Here is a 23042-nt window from a genome sequence, read left to right as displayed (position 1 = left end):
AGATCATGTTCAAAAGACGATAGAAATGGGTGATTATGGATGCTAAGTCACTCTACAATCAAAATAACTTTAAAAAATATTGAGAGAAGTAATTAAACAGCCAAATAAAAGTGTTTTGGAAATGCTTATGTTACAATAACTTTACTTTTCCATTCAAAGTTTGTTTTTTCCTCACTATCATCACCATGTTTCAATGGAGGGTTAAACTGGTTGTGTGGTAAGAGCTGTGGTCAGAGCCGTCCCCTGTTATGGCGGGTGTTGTGTCAAGTGTATTAACTCATCTTTTGGTTAGTTTAACTGTCCACTTAACTTCTGCTTTTGTTATTCTTTCCACAGTAACATTTGCAGTGACCCTGTTTATGTCATGAAATGTTCCAGTGTGAATGGCCCGTCGCCTGTGATGTGTTCAACTAATGATTTTTAAAGGTACTTTTGTTTTCCATGGTGACAATGCAGCAATCATAGCTCACAAATGTGAAGTGGTGGAAGGTAGTGAAGTAAAAGTAATAAAGGACTGTACTGAAGTATATATATTCTGTATCTGTACTTTACTTGAGCCTTTTTACTTTTACTTGAGTACATGTGAGAGCAGTACCTGTACTTTCTACTCCACCACATTTCTGAACTAGACTGAAAAGAAAAATATTTTTTATTATTGTGTGAGAACTGTTGAAAAAGCTGAGGGTTTATTTTTAACACTTTCAGAATTTGAAAGAAACAAAAATATACAAATGAAAACAGAGAAAAAAAAACAACTGATTCAATTGTTTCCGTTGAACAAAATTCTGCTCAAATCCACCACATTTGAAGCTTTATAAGGCTCAAAATCTTTTACATTTACTTTTACATTTTACTCTTAAAGTACATTTTTAAACAGCTACTTTAATACATTTACTTGAGTAAAAATATCACATGAAATAATATCTTTTTGCTCCAGTATCTGTATTTTTACTCAAGTAACAAAACTGCATAGCCACTTTTGGGTTAGGGTTAGTTTTGTATTGTTTTGTATTGTTTTGTTTGTTGCTCCAATGGGATTTTCTTTCTCATCAAAGTTTCAAACAAACAAAGCCGGTGTGTATCTGTGGAAAGCTGAGCGATGAGGGGAGAAGTGTGACACATCCCTGAGCTATTAAAGGAATAACATTGGCTTTCCACAGCTCTGTGTGAAACTTTAAATAGTCCCTGTGTTCTCAATTACACAGCTCTATGAGTGACTTCCATCACGGCAGCTGGAAATACATCATCTTAAATGTGCTTTTTCAAATTTCAAATGTGTCCACATCTCTTCATCCATGTGTACTGTTCTGTTTCACTATAAAAACCTGCACATAATGATCTTTAATATCTGTATGGACTGTAGGAAACATGTACTGGACACGACAGGGGCGGCACCAGCGGGGGGCTTGAGAGGGCACCAGCCTCCCCTAGAACGGTCGATGCACCCCCAAAGCTCCCCTAAAGATTTTTGCCCCACTTTGACAGCACATCCAATCTCAACTAAAAATGTTGTTCAAAAAGAGACCAATAAAAATACAATTCCATATAAAGTTTTATAAATTACTACAGGGGCCAACTACATTTAAACTGGTTTAAAACAGCAGAACAAACATGGTAGGGAGGTGTAGGGTACACTCCATGGGGACATTTTACTGTGTTTTACTGCTAATGTTAATGATGAACTGTTCGACTTATAATGTCATTGTATTTTTTATGCATGTTCACCTGCCCACGGACTGCAGATGGAAAGTAGCAGTAGCAAAATCTGGTACAAATAATCTTTTCTTTTATAAGATTAATGACTTTGTACATGGTCCCTGACAAAGAAAGAAAGTATGGAGCAGTTTGCATCACACAAGCTCCAGTCTCCTCCTCTAATCAAGCCAGCCCCATCATGTTCTCCCCAGGGTCCAAAAGAACCCCATGTTCCTTTGCAAATACAATGGGATAGTGATGTCACAATACAAAAATTTCACACTGGATTTCGATACTAAGGAATAGACTCGATACTTGATGTGATTTGCCAAACTTTGTTACTTCGTGTTCTATTCCCATGTGTGTTATATGTGTGTAATCCTCAGTGTGCAGTAGGTTCATAGTGGTCCATGGGTGTATACTAGTCTATGTGTCTTATACTTGTGAAAGACTCAGCTCAACATCATTATAAACATATTCAGGAAAGGTTCATTTCTGTCCTGTGAATGTGACTTTTCCTCAAATCTAGTTTCGATACTTGTTTTAGTATCAATTAGCACCTTCTGACAACTCTACAACAACAGGACAAACAAAACAAAACAACTTCAAGGATTAAACTTCAAGATCTGCAAGTATAAGACACAGTTTGAGTTCTTAAAAGAGAGTAGCTATTCTGAGGACACTTCACGGTGAACCTGGACCACACGATATCTTCCCACAGTTAGTCACGGGACTGTTGGCAGGCTCGGGGACTTGGAGGCATATGCGGCCTCCATCTGCTGCTCACTCACTGCTTTCCAAACCCCTTCCTCTGTCAGCGTCCATCTGTCTCCCACCCTACCCCACTGGCAGGAAACACGAGCACTTCCACAACGACGGGCCCAGTGCCTGCGGCGATGTGAGGCGACCACTGTCCCCCGTAATAAACAGGTAAAGTCAAATGATATCACTACTGAGGGGGAAAGAGGAGGGGCAGATATAGGAACATTTGAATAAACTGTATGTTTGTGTAAAACAGAGACGATATACTATAGACTATAAACGATAATATTGAAGCCGATGCAAAAACCCAAGAGCAGATTTAAACAACAAAATCTATTTGAAATCTACAATATCATAAAAAAATCATGTGCTGCAATAAATAAACAGCAAGTTATGAATTCAAACTTCATTTTGAGCTTAGGAGATGCAGACAGACTAATAATAAAGTGTTACTCAAACATGTGTGAATGAAACAAAACACAACTCCAGGTCTGTTTTTGAGGAGGCAACAGCATTAGAACATGGATTAAAGCTACAAGAGTCACTTTGGCATAATATAGGAGCTTTAATATTGTAAAAAAATCATGAGCTGCAAGAAATAAACAGCAGAATGAAACACTTTAGTCATTAGTTTGCATCCATAATGCCAGACAAGTTATTAATTCAAAATTTTACAGCTTAAATCTGATCATATAGTCAAAAAATACCCCAAAATTCCCCAGTAGAACAAAGAAAAAGTCACGCAATTAATATTGACCCCAAGATGGTAAGAAATTAGAAACTATGGACTGATCGGAAAATACCGTTCATTTCCTTAAGACAAAAATTAAATAACAGAACTGATCCAAATGCATTGTGCAGCTGTTTTTGCCCTTCAAATAACCACGGCACAACTTTGTACAAATAAAAGTTCAAACATTATGAGACTTTCTTGGCCAGTGAATCGTATTACTGCATCGAAGTGTCTGTCCAACCAGTATATCGACTGAATATATTTGGAGGCTGATATTATCTCTATAAAAAAAACTGAATCACATTTTTTCCTCAAATTAATCTATCAATTCCCAATTGTATCATTTTGTTTTATTTCTTTTCAAAATGATGCTGATGTTCTGATAACAAACTGTATGAGCTGTGGAGCTTAAGATCTTTAAACAAAGCTCTTTACCTTGCATGTCTTGTAATTGCTAGCGCCTGTGTTTTGTGCTGATTTTGTATTTTGTAATGTTTTGGCAATTTGAACTTAGTACTTTAAACCCATAATGTTTATTTATACAAACAAGCTGCTAACATTAATTTTTTAAAATTTTATTTTAATATTTGCCATCTAACACAGTAAATAGTCACATTTCCGCTCAGTCTTAAACACAGTTTAAGACGAGACTGAAACCCACGTCTTCTCCCTGGCATTTAACACTAGACAGAATACACAGGTGTTCTATTGTTCTCTTCCTGTGTATCGTGTCATCTGTATATTTGTTTTGTGTTGACTTTCATGTGAAGCTCTTTAGTCAGCTCAGGTTGGTTTAAATGTGCTTTAGAAATAGTAACTCGAGTCTAAACTCGGCTCCAGACCACACTCTTTTACAGACAGAGGTTTTGTTGCAGTCACTCAATTAAAACCAGCCAAGCACAACATTTACAATTAGACTGAATCTCCATCTCTATTAAAATTCGATTAAATGCCAGCTCCGCAGTGTAATACCTAAAACTGCCATTCAAACCACAATCGCTACAAAGTTTATCACAAAAAGTACACACAAAGATCAAACAGCTGATTCTGGGATAAGACCATACACTGTGTGTGTGTGTGTGTATGTATATGTATATATATATATATATATAAATAAATGGATATAGCTAACGAGCTAGCCGCCCCGTTCCAAGTAGGAAGTGAGCAGTGAGTGGGCGTGGTACCGGCTCCATCGACTCTAGTTCACTTTACATTGAAAAACTTTGTCCTCTCTATGTAACTGCTGCTGTAAAACTCGTCATTTTGGTCTTAAATGTTCATATTAACCCTCTACATGATCCTGGGGTTTTTATTTCACCATTGTGTCTGTAAATCAAAATATGAACATTAATAACTGACAAATCAGGGGCCTTCTTTCCCTGAGGACACTCCCACTAGTCTTAGCAATAGGTTTGATTGACAGTGTTGTGAAGTGCTTGCACTGCAGGTTTAGCTAGAAAAGTGCTTAGCAACAGATGAGGCGTTACTTTCAACAACCTCACTCTGGATTGGCTCTTTGGTTGGTCGGAAATCCAAAAAAGGATTCCAGATTGGCCCCTATAACTGAGAACCTCGATGAGCTTCATTTGACTGGAGCTGAACGCTGTGGGTGACGTCACTTATCTATAGACTGTATAAAGAAGTGGACTAAGACCAAATGTCCAAGTTGTGGTTTTAACCTGAGACGAGGTTTAACAGATGTAATAAATCTTGTGCCTGGTCTGTTGAGTTTGCTCTAAAACTTTTGGATGAAACTCCAAAAAACCCAAATTAAAAACTGTTCTTAAACACATTACAAGTTGGATCAGATCTAATTTCTGCTGCTGGAGTTTTTATTACTTCTTCCAAAAAAAGTTTATTTCTTTTTCCATTCTCACAAACTCAGTGTCGACAAACCATAACAATCATAACATGGTTGAGAATAGAAACCACTATACTAGATCTTCCAATATGGGTTTTTCATGGCTGATGCCGATTGTCTAAAATACAGAGCAAGGTAAGGCTGATAAGCTTGTTTTTGTTTCATTTAAATTTACCAGAAATTGACCTCAATTTATCACAAACCTATAAGAGAGCAGTGTTTCACATTTAGCACAGGTAGTTCTTCACATTAAAGTGTTAAAATAAACCTTAGTGTGTATCGTAGGCAGCAAATCAACCAAAACAAAACCGCCGCTAAAGAGTCCAAATATTGTCCGGGCATCGCCGTCCATCTCTGTACTTGTTCCTCTTGAGACTGAAGGTTGGCGGTGCGATTCCAGCTCCCACAGATGAATGCTGATGTTGTGTCCTTGACCCCAGTGTCTGCGTACATTTACAGTTTTAGTCCTAGGTCTGTCACAATAATCATTATACAGGCTCTTCATTCAACACATAACAGATGGAACTATTTTTTCTTAGATTAGTATTCATCATGGGGAAATTTTCTTTGCAGGAGTGGGAAAGTTTTGGTGATTTTTCTGCAATATGGTGAGATTTGAGCTGTGGAAGGTTGAACTATGAACTTGTCTCATGACTCATTATAAACACAGACTCACCCCTTAAGAGCTGCATTCTGTTATGTATTTATTGCAGCTCATGATTTTTAATTGTACATTTAGAAATCTGTTTTGAGATAATTCTGCTTTATGTTTGAGTTAAATATTAAAAAAAATATATTAAAAAAAGATCACAACTCAATCCGATACATCTCTTTCCCAAGACACATGAGCAACAGCCTGACAGTCAAGGCCACTTTCACATAATTCAGTGCCATGATGACCCCACATATGACCTGCTGTGTGTCCTGCTGGTCTCAGGCCGATGAGAGCGGCTCAAACCTCTCACATCCATCTATAAGCAGGAATTACAGGCACTCAATTAAAAACCCTTTATCACCACTGTAATATCCTGACTAAATACAAAATGCTCAGTTTCACCAATTTAATTTTGTCCTAGTCACAATTATTAATAATGCAGCTCCACATACACTGATGAAATGTATTAAACTTTGTTCTGAACAAACTCCCCGAAACACTCAATCTCTGTGAACCCAAACTGCATCGTTCCAAAAGGGTCCTTGGCCTTTGCTCAGGCAGCTTTTTCTTTTCAAACCATCACACAGAGAATCAGCTTCAGACAGTCTGTGTTCACATCAGTCTGGTTTATCTGTACTGTTCCGTTTCACTGTAAAAAGAATGCACAGAATTATTTTTTATATCGTTTGGATTGTAGGAAACATCTGGGTTTGGACATGGGGAAATTTTATAGTATTTTACTGCTAATGTTAATGATGAACTGATAATCTTATGATGTAATTGTAATGAAATGCGTATTTTTAATGCGTGTTCACCTGCCCAGAGGCTGCACCGGCCCAGAGGCTGCACCGGCCCAGAGGCTGCACCGGCCCAGAGGCTGCACCGGCCCAGAGGCTGCACCGGCCCAGAGGCTGCACCGGCCCAGAGGCTGCACCAGGCCAGGGACTGCAGATGGAAAGTAGCAGTAGCTAAATCTGGTACAAATCACTTTTTTCTTTTGTAAGATTAATGACTTTGTACACGGTCCCTGACAAATGAAAGAAATAAAATCATCATTTATCGTCTATATTTACTTATTTTCTTTCACTTTATTTATACAGGGTTCAAAATACAATACAGATCACATAAGTGTATAACTCCACATAAAAAAATAAAAAAACAGGAGCAGGTGTGAGTATGAAAGTTATTCCATTTTTGTGAAGCAAAACGGCTCAAAGCCTTTTTCCCCATCTCAGTTCTGAAGCGGCCATAGCCTTATACAGTCATGTGATCTGGTATTAAGTGTCCGTGTTAAACTTCCTCTATGTATTTCACATTTCAGAATGTGTAATCGTGACAGGTCTGTGTATCTTCTTGGTTTTCTCCTCACAAAAAGCTGACTACTTCACCCCTGTGGCTCTGCCTTCAACACAAGGACAAAAATTAGCTGTCTATCAATGGGGAGAGAGGAGGTCTTTGTTTGACAGGACAATAGCGATCGTTCTTCAGTGGAGAGGACAGCAGGCCTGACGCAGAGACCACCGGCCAGGGTCAGGAATCAGGCCACAGACACACATCAAGCTAGTCCCTGTCCCCCAGTAGAGATTAGCCTCTGATGGTCAAGGTAAAAGTGGTTTGAAATAGCTTGTATATTGTAGTTACAGATCGACCGCTATGGGTTTTTTCATGGCTGATGCTGTTGCAGATACCAATTGTTTAGAAACAAGAGATCCCAGTGGCTGATAAGCTCTGTCAGTATTTTTGGGCCGATTGTAGTAAACTTAAAATACAAAATTTACAAACACCCAGTACCCTTTTTTAACCATAAACTTATAAGAGGGCTGCGTCGTCACATTTTATGCTGTAATCTCTTAGCATTAAAGGTTCTATATTATGCAAAACGGACTCTTGTGAGCTTTAAGTCATGTCCTAATGCTGTTATCTCCTCAAAAACAGACCTGGAGTTGTATTTTGTTTCATGCACACATGTTTGGAGATGTAGACAGACTAATAATAAAGGTCATTCAGACAAAACTCTGCTTCAAGCCAACATTAATGTGTTCTTTATCCTATTAATTCTGCTTGATTAACTTGCAGTTGAAGAGGTAGACCAATAGAAATCCAGCCATTAGAAGGCCTAATGGAGCTGTGCAGAACGCATGGCTACTCTCTGTACATGTACGCAGGCGATAAAAGTACACAGCATCACAAGACAGACAGGAGCCCTGGTGTCTCCAATGTGAATCTGCTGAAGTGTCTTTTAACATGTTTGAAACCCGAGAGCAGGGTCAAACACTCCAGATGCTACTCCCAGTTTCACGCCTCACTGAGCACGACATCAAAAGACTGTGTAAATCCTGCTGGGAGCGAGACACCAAAGCTTCAGGACAGGAGGCGGACTGTAGCCACCAGCCCCCAAAAATAATCACTCTCACTTTATGCAGGTGAAATGAGACTGGATCAATAGGACGGGGCACCTTCACGGCTGTGGAGCAACCCAATGTCGCGCAATCTGCTGTCTCGACCAACTTAACTACTTTACAAACTTTATACAAGAACTTTTGAAAAATTATCCAGAATATTTTGAGTCTATGTGCCCATTGTCCCTCGATATAAACATCATTGGTTGAGTGGTCAGCCCCACTGAACTGAACTGATTCCAGCTCCCACATATGAATGCTGTCGTGTCCTTGGGTAAGACACTTAACTCACTCCACCCTCAGTGAATGTGTATACTGGTGTGTGAATGTGTGAGTGGTTCCTTGATTTAAAAAGGTCCTATATTACACAAAATTAACTATTGTGAGCTTTAAGTCATGTTATAATGCTGTTAGTTTCTCAAAAACAGACCTGGAATTGTGTTTTGTTTCATTCACACATGTTTGTGTAACACTTTATTATTAGTCTGTCTACATCTCCAAAGCTCAAAATGCTCTGTTCCACCTTGTGATGTCATTAAGTGGTAGTTTTCAAGTTAGCGGCTACTTTTACCTTTAATTCAGTAGAGATTGTCAATTCCAGGGCTGAAATGATCCAAATGATTCTAGTGAAGGTGTGTGGAGTTTAAAAACACAGTGGAGCACTTCCTATATTACCACATGATGACATCACAAGGTGACAGTGTTTTCTGTTTGAGAGAAGAACTGCAGGGTTTGTGTGCTAAACAAAACACAACTCCAGGTCTGTTTGTGATGCGGAAACAACAAAATATAGATCAGAAAATAGTGTAATATTGGCCCTTTAAGCATTAGGTTGTTAAAGTAATCTGTCACTTTAATTGGCATTGATTGCAGAGGGTTTTGTGAAAATGGGAGACATTTTATGAGTTCTTGTGCCAATACAATTAAGACCCTGGCATTTCACTTTCATTAAAAAGTGGCTTGTCTTTCAGACTTAATAGATGGAGGCACTTAGGGACACATCATTTTGCATTTGTGTCAAAAGTTTAAAGGGGTTATAGAAAAATGACGCTCAAATAATTAAAGGACCCATATCACACTATTCTCTGATCTGTTCTAATGTTGTTTCCTCATCACAAACAGACCTGGAGTTGTGTTTTGTTTCACTCACACATGTTTACCACACAAACCTTGCATATTTAGGCTGAGTTCTTCTCTCAAACTGAAAACACTCTATTCCACCTTGTGATGTCATCATGTCATAATACAGGAAGTGCTCCACTGTGTTTTTAAACTCCTTCCATGGAAACATAATAAAATATGGGAGGTGAACCCAAGATGGCGTCATGTTGTTTTCAATGGCTTGTGCTCATTGGCGCATGGGCCCAAAAATAATTTTCTCTTCCACATTACTTCCTCAGTACAGGCTAGCTCCTCCCACCCTGTGACGTCAGAAGAAGAATGATAGCTACTAGAGCATAATTAGCACGAAGCTAGCGCAGGCTCAGCGCTGGGTTAGGCCAAGTCTTGCAAAGCTAACTTTTAGGCACTTTGAGGATTTACAATTTTTATATTTTCATATTGTGAAAATACAGAAGAATCCTACAAAATTCGACATTTGTGAGAGCCAGATGCTCTGTCACAACACGGTCAGTTTGAATTTACAAAAAATGAATTGTGGCATATGGGAATATTCTTTCTGGGCTCAAGCTCCTGGGAGCTGCATTACCTGCAGCAGCTACTAGTTTTCAGCCCTGGAATTGCCAATCTCTACTGAACTAAAGGTAAACCAAGCTGTTAACTTGAAACCTACCACTTCATGACATCACAAAGTGGAACAGAGCATTTTGAGCTTTGGAGATGTAGACAGACTGATAATAAAGTGTTACTCAAACATATGTGAATGAAACAAAACAACTCCAGGTGTTTTTGAGTAGGGAACAGCATTAGAACATGACTTAAAGCTTACAAGAGTCAGTTTGAGTAATATAGGAGCTTTTTTGTAGATGACAGTGGAGGGATGGAGAGCACACTTGCATTGCATTCGTGCCTCGCAGATGTATTTATGCTCAGAGCTTTATTTAGACTCAAGATCTACAACTAGTAAATACTGACTGAGCTGGTCTAAACACGGGCGTTCCACATTAGAACGAATTTACTCTGACACAAACACGCGAAACGCAGCTGGTGATGTTGACTGACATTTTAACTCCAAAACAGTTCCTCATCCATATTCAAAGACACAGATATTTGGAAAAATAATGAGCGCATTGTGAGGACTGCGCTTGCCAGACGCCACTCGCAGCATCTCCGAGACACGAGGCCTGTCACAGTAATCACTATATCGGCTCATCATTCAATACTCGACAGATGGAACTATAGATTTTAGGGCTCAGTATTTGTCATTATAATGTTTCCTCATCACAAACATACCTGGAGTTGTGTTTTCACACATGTTTAACACACAAACCCTGCATATTTAGGCTGCGTTCTTCTCTCTAACAGAAAACACTCTGTTCCACCTTGTGATGTCATCATGTGGTAATACAGGAAGTGCTCCGCTGTGTTTTTAAACTCCACACACCTTCACTAGAATCATTTGGATCATTTCAGTCCTGAACTAAAGGTAACGAACTGGAACTATATGCTTTGGGGCTTAGTATTTATCGTGTGGACATTTGGAGTAAATACAGATAAATGATAATATTGAAACAGAAAGAACAAATTTAAACCACAAAAACTATAAAAAAAAATATACAAAATTGTTAAAAACGAGTTGCAAGAAATAAACAGCAGGTTGAAACATTAGTCATTTGCATGAACCTTTTATGGCATAAATCTTATCATATAATAAAAAAATAATCTAAAGTTTCCCAGTTGTGCAAAGAAAAAGTACACCTGATAAATTCTGACCCCAAAAAAACTTGTTCTATCTTTCATATAATATATATATATATATATATATATATATATATATATATATATATATATATATATATTGTGATAGGCCTATGTGGCACAGCGATCCACAGGGACGACTGGAACTCGCTATGTGAAAAACCTCCAAGGCCTTAGTCTGCCACTCAACACTCTACTAGGGATGGGACAATAAACAATAATATTGTTTATCGTGCTAAAAGGGGTACACAATAATCGTTCGCGGGACATTTTATATAACCATGATGATCACAACAAAGATAATCACCATTACATCTCCAGAATGTGCAGAAAAAGCTACTTATCCACAAAGAGTCGACAGGGGGGACAAAGGGGTTGTCCCGGGTCGCAAGGTTTTAGGGGCCCAGAATTGTGAGGCCTCTCGACCTGGGCCCTGAAATTTCTGTCAAGAGCCCTCCTTAGCCATAATATCCTCCGCTAGATTGTAGATTCATATCCATAACATTTTTTAAACTATCAGCAACTTTAATCATTATCGTGATATAATTGTTAATCACAATTATTAAAACAAGCTCACATTTTCATTCACTGGTTTAAAAGACAAGAGTTGAACTAGACCAAATGAGTCCAGTGCAGTGTTTTCAGTGAAGTTTAATTAAAAATGCCCAATTATAGTGAATGAACAGCACTAACATATAAATAATAATCATTTGAATCACTTTAAGCTCCCATAGTGACCCTGGTCCTGGTCACACACGCTGCAGGACTTTTAAAACTATTATTTCACTTGTTCACAGCAGATGATTTTTATGTCGAGAGCAAGATTCGAACAGCCAACCTTTGGATCAAACAGTCTACAAACTGAGCCAGTGTCACCCCAGATGCAGTTGAACACACGACCGCAGTGCATAGTGGGAGTTTAAATGTAGAGACCTGTCTGAAGCGCTCAGATGTTGGACGATGGTCAGTTTTACTCTGCCTGTACCTCATACTCGACCCCATAGTATCTCGTTGTGAATACTTACTACCTCTTTAAAGGCTCTGAAACCTGAGGGACTTGTGCGTTTCAACCTCGGACTGCCGACCCTGACAGTTGGAGAGTGCAAAATGAGTGTAGTGAGGCGGCTCAGGAAAGGCAGTTATTACCAGAGATGCGAGAGGACAAACGGCTCACTTGGAAGAAAAGCCAAAAAATGTCAGAATTCAGTTCAGGATTAAGTAACTCTCTCCGACAAGTTTAAAAATGGAAAAATATTGTGACTTTGTAGCCTGGCAAATCCAGACTGATAATCTATATTTTTTATATAGATTGATACGAGTCTGGTCCTGTGTCACGTCGCCCCTCTCTCTAACTGCTGCTGTCAGACTCGTCATTTTGCTCTTAAAATGTTCTTATTAACCCAATATCCATGATCATGGTGTTTTTATTTCACTATTGTATCTGTAAATCACGATATGAAAATTAATATCAAACAAATCAGGCACCTCCTTTCCATGAGGTTGCTCCTGCTGGAGTTAGCAACAGGTCTGATTGACAGCGTTGCTATGCGGTGCTGGTTTAGCATGGAGCGGGGGCATCACCTTCAACAGCCTGGCTCCGGATAGGCCATTTGGTTGTTATTATACTCGTAGTTGGAATTGCAAATATGGAACTCTGCTAAAAATTGTCCCTATAACTGCTCTAGCCTCGATGAGCTTCATTTGACTGGAGCTGAACACTGAGTGACGTCACACTCACTTAGTGCACTTCTTTGTACAGTCTTTGGTCACATGTTAAGCCCTGTCAAATGTAATCAAGAAATATTCACCTTATTCTGGAAGACACCGTGGGCATTGGCATTGTCGGTTGTATTATTTTGCATGGGGGCTGCAGATCTTGACAGTAAATGAGTTCTATATGGACCCCAGAGCCAGTTTAAAGCCTCCGGAGACTCGGTGAAGTGTTGAATTGCTGTCACATGAGCAACATAAAACATTTTGCACAAAAAAAACCTACTTTATATCAGATTTTAGGGGTGAAACTTTTCCATAGAAATGAATGGGAAGAGCCACCACAGAGAAAGCACAGTTTGGAGCATTTAAAGAAAAAAGCAGGGGGGCTGGATAAGGTGAACGCTGCTTCTGGAACGTACTATTTGACCAGGGCCGGGGGGTTGCAAATTGGTGGAAAGAATATTTTGGCTTTTTTGGTGGTAAGGTTATAATTTTGCACTACAACAGAGCTTTGTACAGCCAATTTTCAGAGGTCTGAAGAGTCCAACATGCATTTGAAGGGTAATAATCATTGGAAATAGTCCCAAACTATTCCCACAGCTTGCTCCTGTTGATGGAACACTCAGATCAAAATGAAAATCTAAAAATACAACTCACTGAATTCACACCAGAGATCCCACCTCAGCAGTTTTCTTTTCACTAGCTGTATTTTTGTTTTTTTTCAAATGCCTTTTTTCTACATTATACCCACAGACTGTATAAAGAAGTGGAGTAAGTGAGTGTGATGTCATCCACAGCGTTCAGCTTCAGTCAAATGAAGCTCGTCGAGGCTAGAGAAGGGGCCATTTTTGAGCTGAGTTCCATATTTGGAATTCCGTCTGCCAGTATCATAGCAACCAAAGAACCAATCCAGAGCGAAGCTGTTGAAGGCAACGCCCCTTCCTGCCCACACCACTGGTTTAGCAGGGAGCGAGCGCTTAGCAACACTGTCAATCAAACCTGTTGCTAACGCTAGTGGGAGCAATCTCGGGGAAAGAAGGCGTCTGATTTGTCTTTTGTTAATGTTCATAAGTTGATTTACAGGCACAACAGGGAGGATCATGTAGAGCGGGCTAATACAAAGATTTAAGACCAAAATGACAAGTCTGACAGCAGCAGTTACAGAGAGAGGGGACACCGTTTTTCAATAGAAAGTGAATTGGAGCCAGAGTCAATGGAGCTGGAATTGTGCACATGCTCACTTCCTGTTGAGTGACGGCTCCTTAATAAAAAAATAAAAAAACTTTACCTGTACAGTTCAATGCTTAGTTACCTTCATGGTGGTGAAAAAACATTACAGAGTTACAGATTCAGATTTTAGATGTAAAAAGTAATAGTAATGAATAACTGTTGTGTAAATAAACACACCATGAGGCTGAGTGAGCGTTCCGGGGACAGGCTCATTCTGCATTCCCCTGGTGTTTATGACTCATCTCTGGGAGAAAGTAAGCTGCCATCAGGATTACTCAAGTGCTGCAGTGCTCTAGGCTCACTGCTAAATGTCTGCTACAAACTTTAGCTTCTGCTGCATCATCAGAGCTACTTCACAATGGTGTTTCAAGATGGCCACTGGCAGGAGACGAGATGCTGCAGCGGAGACGAGGCAGAGACAGGATAGAAGTGAACATTGGACTGGCAGGAAAGATGGCAAAACTTCATTTAAAAGCACAGGGACTGAACCGGTGCAGTGTCACTCAGAAGTGAAGTTCCTCCAAACTGCAATCTCCAATTATGACATTATGTATTTATAGCTCTGTAGCTGATATATAGATATTCCAATATAGATTTTCAAACGGCTGCTGCTTTAAACTGGAAAAATATTGATGTGTTACTCATCCTACGTCATAACCAGGGGTGGAACAAATGAAGTAAAAGTAGTAAAGTACTGTACTTAAGAATTTTAGGTATTTGTATTTGACTTGAGTACATTTTACAGTGTTTTCTTTTGACTTTTATTTCAGTACATTTGAGAGCAGTATCTGTACTTTCTATACTACATTTTTGAACTGGGCTGAAAAGTAAAAGTATTTTTATTATTGTGTGTACCGCTAAAATATACAATAAAAACAGAAAATTCTGCTCAAATCTTTATCAAAATCACCACATTTGAAGCTTTATAAGACTTAATGAGTAAAAAGTAAAGGAATTTCATGTAGATTTTAAGAACATTTAACATTTTTAAACAGGTACTTTAATACTTTTACTTATGTTTTCATGTGATTTACTTTTACTCGAATATTTTTTTTTCTCTGGTATCTGTAATTTTACTTGAGCAACAACACTGAGTACTTCCTTCCACCACTGGTCATAACTTTAAATGACTGAAGCGCTCTTAAAGTAGAGCTCAGATCTATGATGCTCTCAGGTTAATGGTGAACACAATGTAAACACCCACAAAAATGCAGTTTAAAACATCCGACAAACCGAAGAAGTATTCATTGGTGCTAGTTTTGTAAATAGGTACAGAATTAGTGCTCTTTCGCTTTTAAATATAAGCCCGTCTTAAGAACAATTTGAGGAGCTGAATAAAACATTGGGGTTTTGCGTTTTCTCAATAATTAGAACTCTGCCCGACTGTAGCCGTGCTTTACTTCTGTTTAAAAAGTCTTATATTACACAAAACTGACTCTTGTAGCTTTAATCCATGTTCTAACACTGTTCGCTCCTGAAAAACAGACCTGGAGCTGTGTTTTGTTTCATTCACACATGTTTGAGTAACACTTTATTATTAGTCTGTTACATCTCCAAAGCTCAAAGTGCTCTCTTCCACCTTGTGATGTCATGAAGTGGTAGTTTTCAAGTTAACAGCTCCTTTTACCTTTAGTTCAGTAGAGATTAGCAATTCCGGGGCTGAAATGATTCAAATGATTCTAGTGAAGGTGTGTGGAGTTTAAAAACACAGTGGAGCACTTCCTGTATTACCACATGATGACATCACAAGGTGGAGCAGAGAGTTTTCTGTTTGAGCTTTGCTGAATGTTAAGTTGAAAGTGAATGGTTAAATCCAAAAGCTTTCTGTGTGATATTAGAGACAACGGCACACAGCTCATCAATGCAGATACTGTATTGGGAGCGCTAATGGAGTGATGAGGACACATGCTCCGAATTCCTTGGATATAGCATTGCAGTGTTAGCAGAGCCACTGGCAGCCAATGACACGACGCTCATAACAACAACAGGAGAATTCACCGCCACCATGGAAACACTTCGGGCCATAGCCTCCGACTTGTGTAACAAATCTCGGGTCCCGCTAATCAAAAATACATCTGGAGATCCCAAGTAATTTGAATTCATCTGGTAAAGGCTGTAATTTCCACTCTTTCTACAGCAGTTTCAGCCAAATGCACGAGCCACCGGTTTCTTAGCAACAGTGTCTCTGCAATGATGCAAGATTGAGGAGGAACGACTCCGCAGTCCACGCGCAGGTGAAGAGGAGTCTGGCCATTTCGTTTGTCGCTGCCCTTCCAAGTTGGGGCTTGTTAGAGCGCTGGAACATGATCAACGCTGGCATCGAGGCTGGGTTCAAAGTCTTTAACGACACGATGTTCCAAAGCTCACGTTTGAGTCCAGCTCCTGAAACTCTCCTCTGCATCCTGATTACACATTTGAGATTCTGGTCAGATCTCATAGTAGAGAACTGTTGCAGCTCACAGATATTCAAAGCCACAAAAGCAGATTTGAACAAATGTAATGTTAAAGGGCCTGTGTTACTCTATTTCCTGATCTGTGTACTAATGTTTCATCGTCACAAACAGACCTGGAGTTGTGTTTTGTTTCATTCACACATGTTTACATGTGTGAATGTAACTCTGTTCCACCTTGTGATGTCATCATGTGTTAATACCCCATAAGCTTTCACTAGAATCATTTGGATGATTTCAAACCTGGAATTGTCAATCTCTACTGAACTAAAGGTAAAAGAAGCTGTTAACTTGAAAACTACTAATTCATGACATCACAAGGTGGAACAGAGCATTTTGAGCTTTGGAGATGTAGACAGACTAATAAGAAAGTGTTACTCAAACATGTGTGAATGAAACAAAACACAATTCCAGGCATGTTTTTGAGGAGGGAACAGCATTAGAACATGGATTAAAGCTCACAAGAGTCAAGACTCACAAGAACCCAAGCTCTGACAACAGAAACACCTGCCCCAACAGCTGTAGAAAAACTGCAGCATTTCAATAAAAAAGAGCTTCAAAATGTATTATCCAGCATTATAAACGGAATTGCTATAAAACTGCATCTGTCTCCCTTCACACAGATTTTTCCAGGCACGAGTGCTCACACAGGCGACATGATGAGAAATCACATGATGCTCACCACAAGTACAACTTTCAGGTCAGAACTGACAGTTGGACTGAGTATCTTGTGGTGAGAGTTATGTGTGAGGCGCCAGGAGTAATGCAAAATACTGGGAGAGTTTTTATGACATTTAAAGTTTGTGTCTATGCTTCCACACTGCCACACACACTGCCACTAGGCCTGTCACCAGAACACATCCTCAAGTTCAATACATCGCTGAAGTAAATAAAGACGATCAACAATAATATTGAAGCTCATTTACGCCACTGACACAAAGCCCAAGAGCAGATTTAAACCACAAAAACTATTCTAAATCTACAATACTGTTAAAAATCATGAGCTGCAAGAAATAAACAACAGAATGAAACACTTCAGTCAATAGATTGCTTCTGTAATGAGTCAGACACGTTATGAATTCAAACTTTTATGGCTTAAATCTGATCATATAGACCAAAAATAACTCCACAAATCTCCCAGTTGTGCAAAGAAAAAGTAACATGATAAATAATGACCCCAAGAAAATATAGTTCCAATTTTCAAACATAGAACGATAAGTGGTTATAGTGATTATCATGACAGGCCTGACGACCAGTCAGAAGTGGACCCTCACATTCAGTGTGTCTTTTTCTTTATTTTTTCTACAGTTCATATATCTTATGTATTTTTTGTGTATATAAAGTAAGACATATGGAATTATGTAGTAAAGAAAGAAACTTAAATAACTACTATTTTTTATATATATATTTTATTTTCTTCTTCCTTTGCTTTTGTTTGACGTTTTACTTTTTTGTTTGCTCCATAATTCCATATGTTTTACTTCATATATTTGATGTCTTCTGTGTATATTTAAAATGTAAAAAGTATTAAAAATAAAGAAAAAAAAAGCTCAATGAGAGGATGTGTCCAAACTTTTGGCTGTTGTTGTTTAAACATAAAGTACCAGTCAAAAGATACACACAGAAGACATCAGATATATGAAGGACTTTGAGGATTTGAAACTAAAACATTTTTAAAACCTACTCACCTTTTTGTCTTTAGTCCATAACTCCATACATCTTACGTCATATATTTGATGTCTTCTGTTTGTTCATAAATATGTAGAAAGCATGCATGTTCAAACTTTTGACCGGTCGTGTGGGTTTAGCGGATTTTAGAATTCAAAAAGAAAGTCTACATTAATCCTGTTTAAATTTCCAGCTGAATTGAAGCATCTGTAACATAAGATAATATAACATAACACAAGATAACAAAATAACATAAGATAACATAACATTAGGTAATATAAGACAAGATAACATTAGATAACATATGATAACATGGTAACATAACATAAGATAACATAAGACAAGATAACAACATAACATAAGATAAGATAACCATACATAAGATAACATAACATAAGATAATATAACATAATATAACATAAGATAACATATATAACATCTGATGGTCTGCAGTAATGATGGACTGTTGGGTGTTTTGTTGATTTAATACATCTTTGCTCTGTGAACACCATTGCAAATTGTATGTCTTACCATTGCAAATAGGGCTGGGTATCATTAAGAAGTTGCTCATACGATACATAGGCCACGATATGGTACGTATCTCGATACAGTGCACTGTAAATTTGATACAATATATTTCAAATTGATTCGATATGGTTCAGTGAAAAATAAAGGCTTTCAGGACACTTAATGATCAGCCACATTTTCTCAAAAAAATAAATATTAATTTTCATTATTTTTTTATTACTGTATCACTAAATTAAAGGATACGATATTTTTTGCACAGCCCTAATTGTGTACGTAATTGCATAACGTTTCTTAAATTCAAGTTTCAGACACAGAAAGGTTAAAGAGAAACGTCACACCATTGCACTTTCATTTATGCAACCAAGACAAATATTTTAATGTAGATGTGGAAGTTGTAGTTTGGCAAGTCCCCCCCCCCACACGAGACAAGGCACGATTCCTCATCTGGTACAATAATATTTACTGATGATTTATTTCATTTAATAGGAAGGAAACATCATCTAGTTGAGCTCAAGAGTTTTGTTAAAATATATTTAGCATTTGTTTTTTTTGTTTAAATGTCCCATGATCTCTGTTCTAACGTTGTTTCCTCATCACAAACAGACTTGGAGTTGTGTTTTGTTTCATTCACACATGTTTAATACACAAACACTGCATATTTAGGCTGAATTCTTCTCTCAAACAGAAAACACTCTGTTTCACCTTGTGATGTGATTATGTGGTAATACAGGAAGTGCTCCACTGTGTTTTTAAACTCCACACACCTTCACTAGAATCATTTGGATGATTTCAGACCTGGAATTGCCCCATCTCTACTGAACTAAAGGTTAAAGGAGCTGAAGAATTCAAATTTTGGAGAGATATAGAACTAAAAAGCCATATTTATTTCTTTGTTTAGTTGTTTGTTTTTGAATCTCCCAATGCAACTTATACTCCAGCCCTATGATTATACTTAGAATATCGGGGCAACTTCAATAAAAAATGACATTCAACAGTGAAAGAGAACAGAACAGACCTGTGCAACCCCACCACCGCTCTCCAAATATGCACCGCCCAAATAATATGGCTGGTGTAAAGATTGGCTTCTCTACGGGTCAAGTATTCGGTGTCCTTAGATGAGCCAATACGCCTGCTGGAGAGCGAAAATAAAGAAACTGCCTCATGGAATAGGGATTTCAAAAGCCACAAATTCAACGATAACTCAAGAAGGGCCCAGTGTGTCTCAGAAACCATAAAGGCTGCAATAGACTGTGGATTATGTAACAATACTTCAGCAAGACAACAGAAGGTCTAAGGGTTTTTTCTTAAACGTTTGATCGGATCTCTGCAGATTTCATACTGTGTTAATTTAACTATGCATCTGTGAAAGATTCCGTCTGCCATAAAGCGTTAAGCTAATGTTCCAAATATTATTGCTAAACTAATAAATAAATAGTCCTACAGTGAGTTTTACTGTTTAACTATGAGCCAACTTGGCAACAAACCCAAAAAAATATCCACTGTGTTTCTTATCTTATTTCTGTGTCAATAGAGAAAATGAAATGAAATATTATCTTGGTGTATTTTGATCCAGGGACTATGGTTGAGCTATAGCCTATAGTGACTAAATCTGTATACAGAAATATGGGTAAAGTATAAAGTTCCAAAATGCTTGAGGATATCAAAGTGAAACACAAAAATACTAAGGAAATGAGAAGTAACTCCATGGCGACGACCTCACAAACTGACCTGGTTTTGTGAATGACTTTTGTCCTCTTGTCATTTAAATATACTGCGTTTTCCTGGGCACCTGGTCCGGCATTGTGCTCCCACTGCTGCCTCGGACTGGCTCCCACTCTGTGTGCTGTGAGCGATCTGATTGGCTGAGAGCTACACACCCAGCACCCTGCACATGTCAACTACACACCAGATTGGTAAAATCGTGTAGAAGGCAGTTTGCGGAGACAAAATCAGCCAGATCGAGTGAGATTTTAAGATCTATAATGTGAATTCATGCCACAGTGATGAGAACACAAAGAGATAGTGACACAGATTATACCTAAAATAGCTTTTCATTACTGTCCAAACAAAAGCACGATTGGATATGACAGAAACAGGCTTACATAATTTCCAATGCCTCTTCTTAATAGTTCTGTGTAAGGGTAAGGGTTAAGGGGATGTATTCCAAAGCTTTTTGTGCAGTATCTTAATGCTGTAGGTTGTATACTGACAAAGCTAAAGTGGTTGTGTGTTTAAGGTGTACCCCATTACGTGCAATGATTCATATTCCCTTTCAACCCATTCTTCAGTTAATAAACAAACAAAATCACAATGCAGAATGAGACTGCACACAAATGCCTCCATCTGAAGGTTTTTGTCCGTTAGCTCTATTGAAAACGAAAGCTCCAGCCTGGCCACGGCACTATTCCATATCACATTACGCTGTTTTCAAGACAGATGACAGCAGGTTTGACTGACAGTACAGTGACCTCATGTCAACACGAGCCTTTCACACACAAACCAGCGCTAGGACAGTGCCACCGTAACACACACATATCAGCATCATCATCTTCTAGTAGCTTCTTGATGGACAGCTAATCCCTAGGTCCTGACACTCTATAACCAGGTCTCCTTCACCTTTGATACTGTGAGATCTCCAACAAGTCAGCCAGTGTTTGGGTTTTTGCAGGTCACTTCCTTAAAAATGAACCAGCAGCATGTGACTTCACGTTTAGCTGGTGTCTGGGCTTCACTAGACACTCAGGCAACATCACCTACATCTCAGCTTGCTCCAAAATGGTAACCGAGAACTCAAAACATGACCAAAAGTGAAGTGAAACAGCACAAATGCCAGAAGTAAATCAGTATAATATTGTTGATGGACTGTAGTTTTGTGTATGCAGTCTGGCACATTGCAGCTCTAGAATATAAACCACATCATTAGTCAAACAATGCAGAAAAGGGAACTGATTAAATTCAACTTGTTTTGCGATTGTTGGAGTGGCCATTCTTGGACAGCCCTGCAGACAGCACACGTGCCCCTGAGCTACTGTGATTCACATTTACACAGGGACGTTTTTAAGGCTGTATATATGTGAAATAAAGGGGGTAAGAGACGCCCCCAAAGTCCAGGTGTGACTGTTGACACTGTGACAATGGCAGCAGTGTGTTTTCAGCTGAAAGTAATAGGACCCCTTCAAAACAGACACCCCCATGTTCCTTTACACTGAATGAATGAGCCACATAAACCCCCCTGTGTCACGGCTCTTACCTTCAATAGAGATCACGTGCTCCCGGATCTGATTCTGCAGGGCCAGGTCATCAATGCGCTCGATCAGGTCGTAGATGGCGTAAATGTTGGGATGGACCGACTCGAACCGGTGGATCTCAGCTCTGATGGCCGCGGAGTTGGACAAAACAAACTGCGAGCCCGCCGACCCGGACTGGCCAGCACCCTGTCCAGAAACTGTCCCCGAGCCGAACTGACCAGCTCCGGAGCCTCCAGACGAACCGGAACCGAACTGGGACGGAATGGACTGGGGAACCGGCACGGGCACGGGCGCCTGGACCGAGCCTGGAGGGGGCATGGTCGGCTGAGTCTGCTGCGAGATACCGGACACTGGGACGCCCGCCTGGAAATTCATCTTGGTGTTTTCTGTAGAAGGAGAGTTTAGGACGAGGATCTGGGTCTGAAGCGATGCGAACAAAAGCAGCCCGCGCGGTGTGCCACAGCAGAAGCCGATCTGTAGGACGCCCGTTGCAATAACACGCAGCTTTTGCTCATATTATGACAACTTGACTGTGATTCATGTTCCGTTATTGGCCAGATGCTGTGTCCGGGGCTGCTGTCTCTTTTGTGGCTCCCAGACGCGCCGTGCTGACCGCTGTGCGCGCTCCTCCGGTCCACAGCCGTTCCCCGGTGCTGCTGTTTGTTGGAGACAATGGGGCAAAGCTTCAGCTGCACGGCTGCCCTGGTCCTGCCGCCACTGCCGTTGTTTCTGCGTTGAAATCAAATAGTGTTCTTCGGTCCAAGTGGTCCCTGCCCAGCGCCTCCTCCGCGCGCTCCAACGTCACCATCACGTAATTGTACTTGAGATGGGGGAGGGTGTGATTGGATTTGGTCGAGGGGGAGAAACTCGCAACGTGCACATCATTATAATAACCTACCTGAGTGTTATGCAACATACAAACAGCAGCTCTGAGGGTCCACCGTGTAGCGCAGGGTCAAGAGTAAAAGACCCGGGACGTGTCCAGAGAGAGAGGCCCTGGAGCCCCGGCCTCACCTCACCACAACTTCATACTGTGCAAAATGTACTTGTTTATAGTTTGCATATTATAATAAATGATTTTTTTTAAATGTATGTGTGTGTGTGTGTATATATATATATATATATATATATATATATATATATATATATATATATATATATATATATATATATATATATATATATATATATATATATATATATATATGGCATTGTGTTTATGA

The 23042-nt window shown here is 39.3% G+C and overlaps 1 protein-coding gene across 2 annotated transcripts in view; it reads right to left on the bottom strand.

Annotated features, from left to right (window-relative positions):
* agap3 (ArfGAP with GTPase domain, ankyrin repeat and PH domain 3) overlaps positions 1-22609 on the bottom strand; it is a 229141-nt gene extending 206532 nt beyond the window's left edge. The window contains exon 1 of one of the 2 annotated variants that reach the window (XM_033982327.2): positions 21822-22609. In XM_033982327.2, the coding sequence (XP_033838218.1) occupies positions 21822-22194 (373 nt within the window). In that variant the 5' untranslated portion in view covers positions 22195-22609. Of the gene's footprint in view, positions 1-20299; positions 20357-21821 lie in introns of those variants that run through there. The other variant, XM_055228496.1, reaches the window with a different exon arrangement.
* Positions 22610-23042: the final 433 nt, after the last annotated feature.

The sequence above is a fragment of the Periophthalmus magnuspinnatus genome, chromosome 17, assembly GCF_009829125.3.
Source record: "Periophthalmus magnuspinnatus isolate fPerMag1 chromosome 17, fPerMag1.2.pri, whole genome shotgun sequence".
NCBI classification, from domain to species: Eukaryota; Metazoa; Chordata; class Actinopteri; order Gobiiformes; family Gobiidae; genus Periophthalmus; species Periophthalmus magnuspinnatus.
Note: the sequence above shows the minus strand (reverse complement) of the source record. Positions and strands in the feature narration are given on the sequence as shown.